This window comes from Cyprinodon variegatus, unplaced genomic scaffold (genome assembly GCF_000732505.1).
Source record: "Cyprinodon variegatus isolate N-32 unplaced genomic scaffold, C_variegatus-1.0 Scaffold370, whole genome shotgun sequence".
Taxonomy (NCBI): domain Eukaryota; kingdom Metazoa; phylum Chordata; class Actinopteri; order Cyprinodontiformes; family Cyprinodontidae; genus Cyprinodon; species Cyprinodon variegatus.
In genome coordinates this window covers 634,160-640,110 of record NW_015150823.1, presented here as the reverse complement: position 1 = coordinate 640,110, position 5,951 = coordinate 634,160, and the positions used below count along the sequence as shown (strand labels likewise).

The 5,951-nt window shown below is 44.8% G+C and overlaps 1 protein-coding gene across 3 annotated transcripts in view; it reads right to left on the bottom strand.

The window, feature by feature from the left end:
- Positions 1-319: 319 nt before the first annotated feature.
- The window catches only part of ticrr (TOPBP1-interacting checkpoint and replication regulator), a 28,216-nt gene continuing 22,584 nt past the window's right edge, over positions 320-5,951 (bottom strand). The window contains exons 19-21 of one of the 3 annotated variants that reach the window (XM_015386518.1): positions 1,916-3,851; positions 819-947; positions 320-749 (exon numbers count right to left, since the gene is read on the bottom strand). In XM_015386518.1, the coding sequence (XP_015242004.1) occupies positions 631-749; positions 819-947; positions 1,916-3,851 (2,184 nt within the window). In that variant the 3' untranslated portion in view covers positions 320-630. The remainder of the gene's footprint in view (positions 750-818; positions 948-1,915; positions 3,852-5,951) is intronic. The other 2 variants (XM_015386520.1, XM_015386519.1) reach the window with 2 other exon arrangements.

Genomic DNA, 5,951 nt, shown 5'->3' with positions numbered 1-5,951 from the left:
TAAATACATTTATTTTCCCTCTGCGCTCAATAAGTATTTTAGCATTTAATTTTAAAGCTACAGTAATGATTTTAGTGAAATCAAGGCAGTGAAAGTAAAACAGCTGTTCAGATGTGGGTGGGTCACCCGTGTAAAATGGTGAGCTGGACAGAGTTCACCAAGCTGACCTTTGAAGCGACGGGAGCGTTTCTGTTTGCAAGCTGCTGATAAACGTGTTTGAGATGTTTTTATGGTTCCACAGCACAGATTTTATTATCAGCGCTCCGGTTTAACCTTCCTGCTTTTCAATGACTTCCAAATGGTTGAGAAAAACTGTTTTATTTACAAGAATTTATCAACATTTAGCATATTTACAAGATTTCAGGAAACACATTTCACTGAAAAACAAAGTTAAAAAAAGCAATTAATAAATAAGCAATAGCATAGAAATTGGGGAAAAGATCCGAGGGTTTAAAGAAACAAACATGGACACTTTAGTTGTGGTGAAAGCTATTCTTTAACACCATTTAAACTAACGGTTTCAATGAAAGAAAACCTTCCCAGTTTATCTTAGACGACTTTCGCATAGCCTCAGCTTCACAGTGCAGAACAGACGTCTTCTCTCTGCGACCTCCGCTGTCTTCATCTGCCTCAACGCAGGAGCCTCTTCCGGCTGCAAGTCTTCCCCATGTTGGAGCGCCTGGTGGGCTGAGAAAGGCTGAAAGGCGAGAGCTCATGTCCACCTTCTGTTTTCCCTGAGGTCGCCTCGGCTGAAACAGAAACCCAGATTAGGTGACCTGCATTATGAGGAACATATATAGATCACATTTAAACGTTACCTTTAAAGTTTGCTGTTTTCTTACTAGTGGAACCTGGTTTTCCTTTAAACAGCAGCGGAGACTGAGTGAGGGCCAAAATGCCACTCGGGGTTACGGGTTTTATCCCCTTCCGACTGGGAGGAGTAACTGCTGCCAGAGAGGAGAGACAAAGCGGTGAATGAATGAAATCGTATCCGTCCCACGGCGTTTATTGCCATGTTTTTTTTTTCTCTTTAGACGTAGATCTTATTATGTTTTAATATATGAACATTCTACCTGCTCTGGTTTGAGATGCTGTACTGACTCATTAAGTGGGACTTTACTTTATAGAACGCGCTGGTGAACACATGCAACCGGTGTGTTCTGGCCTTTAGCTATAGGATTAGACTGCTGGAGGACAAAGGGACCCCTTTTTCTCTCTCTGCTTTTTCTCATAGTAGCTTCTTCATGCTAGTTTGGCTGTGACTCCATCCTGGAGAGAAATATCAGCTTTTCTGCTGCCATCAACACCTTTGTTTATAGATGTTGGAGCTCGTCTGCCTGGCTGTGTGTTTCCTGGACGGGGCCGCCTGTGGAGCTGGTTGACAGTTGCCTTTTGCATCTATGCTTCTTTTTCTATGTCTGCTTCTGTCTCCTTGAACCCCAGTCGGCCTCAGCAGATGGCCGCTCACACTGAGCCTGGTTCTCCTGGAGGTTACTTCCTGTTAAAAGGGAGTTTTTCCTCTCCATTGTCGCTACAAGCATGCTTAGTGTGAGGGATTGCTGAATGATAGAAAACTTTGAATCAATCTGACTGTATGATCTGGTGAACTGGAAAGTGCCTTGAGATGACATGGTGTGAACTGGCGCTATATAAATAAACTAAATTTAATTGAATTAGCCTGGGGAGCTTAGAAAAGAGGCTAAAGGCAAAAACACCCCAAAAAACAGGAAGTAGCTAATATGCTTCTAATTTTAAGACTAAGATATATTTTTGAAATAAATACCTCTGTACTTTTCGTAAATAATGCTACACATTTAATAATGAAATATAAAATCCATGGTTTTAGTCTAATAACAGGCGTTTTCTATTCTTTAAAGCTCAAATTCATGACAAACAATGTAAAGATGTTGCTTACTTGACTTCACATCTCCAGTTTCTGCTGCCCAGAGGCGTTCAGCAGGTTTCTCAGGATCGGCGCAGTCTGCACCGTCAGCCAGCTTGGCCATCCAATACAAGTCCTCGCCAGGGGAGAGGGGGGACACATTTACTGCCACCGGGGGCGACTGTTTAAAGGTCCAAGCCAGTTTTTCAGATTTGCTGCTTGAGGGCTCTTCAGGGTCTTCAAAGTCCTGCAGGCGACTAACCCCAAGCTCCGCCTCCTCCAGCAGCTCCTCCAGGCGAGGCTCCCCCCTCTGGACACGATCCTTCCCCCCGAACACGCCGAGCTGAGGCCTCTTCCTGCGAGGCCAGCTGTTCAGGTTCTCTGGAGTCTTTTTGCCCACACTCTGAGGCGAAGGGGTGAGGGGGATCAAGTCGGCCACTGCAGCCGGAACAGGAGATGAGCTGACTGCACAATGGCGTGTCGGTGTGTAGGACTGACAGATGAAGGTTTGGACAACGCCTCCTTTTCCGGGAGTGACGTGAGTACAGAGAGATGGAGAGTAACTTGCGGGATCTCTGTGTTTGGACGTCAGGGCCAAGGGGCTTTCCACGGGAGTCTTTGCGCCAACTAAAGGGCTCTGCGCTCCTGGTAGAGGAGAACCACCGTCTGCATTCATGGAGTCTGTTCGTCTGATTTTAAGCTTCGGAAGCCCTGAAGTCTGCATTTCCAGTTCCACTTGGTAGGTATGAGAACTTGGAGTATCTGAGCCTTTCTTACTGGTGGATCTTGCAGAGCCTCTCGGGGTTGAAAATCGAGGGGGATCGTTCGCGTACCCTAAACGAGCTGCGGCCTCCCTCTGCTGGCGGTCGGGGGTTTTTCTGAAGCCGTAGTTCCGACTGGGCGTGCTTTGAAGCGGCAGAGCTTGCTCAGGGGAAGCTCTTCCTAGGAGGTAGTCTGCACTTGACACAGACGATTTCCTTGAGAAGCTAATGCTCATCTTTATGCCTTGATTAAGCTGAGTCTTTACCACTGTAGCATCAACGATATCCAAGCTGTTGTCGTCTGTGGTGGCAGAGTTACCATGAGAGGAGTCCGCTTCCTGAGATTCAGTCTGGAGACTGGTCTCAGAAGACCGAGGTGTTTCCGTCTGCTCCTCGGTTGTGAGCGAGCCTACAGAAGCTGGTTCTGTTGGAGCCCCGTCACCGTCTGGAGGTGTTGCTTGAAGCAGGGGTGCCATGTTTGACCCTTTCCTTGGAGTTCGCCCAGAGCGAGTAACCATTTGGTGAACAGGACTCGGTGTTTTCACTCTGCTTTTGCACTCAGGTGAGAAACGTGAGGTTGATGGTTCCAGAGGTGATGGAGGCGTCGTTTCCAGATGAACCACATCCCTAGTTTTATCTGTGCTGCTTGTTACATGTCTCAGAATTTTTTCTGGAGTCAGGAGATCATGCTCGGTTAGCCGCACTAGGCTGACTTGGCAGGTTTTATCTGAGGTTTTAAAAATGTCTCTTTTAGCTTTAGTGCTTTGGTCTGGGCTGGGAGTTTTCATTTGTCTCAGAGAACCAAGAGAAGCTGAACTTGGTGACTTAGGAACTTTGAAAGTTGCACGGTCCTCCTCCCCTCTACGTTTCTGAGGCGACGGAGACCATGTGACGCTCTTCTTGGGAGTCTTTGACAATGGGCTGTTTAGTTTACACAGCTCAGAAGCTTTGACTGGAGTCCTAAGAATACCCTTCAAAGGACTCCTGGCTGGGCTTTGCTTACTTGGCGTCTTTAGGACAAGAGGCTCTTTGCCTGCAGATTTCAAAGGACTGGCCTTAGCGGCTGCAGGACTCTCTGCGACCGCTGAAACATTCATTTTAGACGCAGGGGTTCTGGGGGTGTTTGGGGTTTGAGGGGTCCCTGGAATCACAGGAGACAGATTCCTTCCTCGTCTGGTGGGCGTCTTTGCAGGGGTTTTGTTCGGACTCTAAACAGGAAGCAAAAATATGATATGAGTTCAACAAAACAAGTTATACGCCAGGAATTATGGTTTAAAACAGAACTAAAACAGCAAAGCCTTAAATTTAAAATGATTTTCATTCAAACAATAACTTTGTTTCTGATAGGAAATGATAGAATCATTGAAATAGACATGCAGGTAGAAGTGAGCGGCCCTGGCTTTATAAAGCCATAATCGTGAATCTATAGGGACTGAATTTTAAATGTATAAACAGCAGATGATCATAGCATCACTGGGATGTTCCTATGATTAGAGCACCAGGGGCACATGAACAGATGAGGGGAAAGCAAAGTTCAACAATGTTTGAAATTAGCTTGAAGTGGTCTGGGGAAGCTTTGAGGATCTATACGGCAGAACTAGATTAGATAGAACTTTAGTGATCTCACAATGGAGAAATCGGCTCTTCTAACAACAGAAGGTGCACAAAGATTTTAAATAATAATGAAAACGCTGGCTGCCCTACATCAAACAGTGTTCAAGGAGCGATAGAGCGCATGAACAGGGCTGTTTGGACACCTTTCCCCTCACAATTAGGGTCACACATTTTTCACAAGTATTGGGCATCACACCCTGTGTGCGTCTGTGTGTCATGTCATCACTAGTTTTACTTTAATAACCACAGCACACTTCCTCTCTACTCGAAGCAGCCTGTAAATGCTCTGAAATACTGTGTAGCTGAACAAAATCCTAAGTTGTAGTATTAATATTAAGGAATCAGAAGCACAGAAAGTGTTACGCAACACTGATATAAAATATTATTTTTATATATTATAAGATATATAAATATTAAAATCATAGTATTTTTGGCTACAATGTGAACTAACCTCATTAAAAAACTAACTCATTTCAATTTCTACTCAATAACAAACGTACCAAAGTATTTACCACTGACATTTTTCTTTTGTTGTAATGCCCTTTACCTTAGCATAGTGATTTTCAACCAGGGTGCAGCTGCACACTAGTGTGTTGTGAGAGATCGTCAGAAATGATCTAATATCACTTAATTAACCATTGTCGGGTGCTATAATTAAGTGTGGCAGATAATGTAAAACTCTTATATTGCAGTGGGTGGAAGCAGAGGGCGATAAATGCCTGTAAAGACAACAGAGTGACAGTTTGGGATCTCAGCAAGACGAGCAAGTGACGGTGATGGAGACGTTTTTGGGATGGGAAATGCAAATGCCGAACAGGACAAAATTGCGACCCAGATGAAGGTCCTGGTATGTGTGGTCGACAAAAGAAAGACGACAAGATGGTGAGTGTGTGGTGAGAAGCTATCCAATAGCGACATGATGCCGAGAAAGCTTAAATGCCATCTACAAACCAAACATCCATCTGTTTAAAACAAGCTGATAGACTATTTGGCACGCTTGTGTACAAATGATGAGAAAACTTGTTGCCACACTGTGGCAGAAACATTAATACTGCCCGCTTGTAAATGAGATGCTTGGTCCTGAAGTGGCCAAAGAGGAAGCCAAAGTGCCTGTGTTGGATGATATTTTACGCATTGTGAACTTTGTGAAGAAGCGACCTTTTAGATGTTGCTTATTTGCCTCTTTGTGTGAAGAAATGGGAGTGGAACATAAAATCTTACTGCTCTACACATAGATCCGACGGTTGTCGCGCAGCATATTTCTGGCCCGTGTGTATGAGTTGTGAGAGGCAATTAAAGTATTTCTGACAAACGACAGGTCTGATTACTCACAGCTGCTTGCAAGTAATGAGTGGTGTGTAAAGCTGGCGTACCTGGCTGATATATTTCATTATCTGAACGAACTGAAGACACGGATGTAAGGCCAAAATGAAAACCTGCTACAAGCACTGATAAAATGAACGGGCTCCATTTAAAGGTGCAGCTCTAGAAACAACATGTGCAGTGTGGCAACACAGATGTTCCTGCTCACAGAGAAACTGCAAGATGGCAACACTGCTGTAATGGGCGAGGTCATGTAGCCTCGTCAGACCATCCTGATCTCACGAGCTTTCAAGATTTCACTCGCAGATCAGTCTGGAGACTCTCCGTTGAAGAAAATGTGCAGCCGTTCTCCAAACGAACGGCCAATCAGC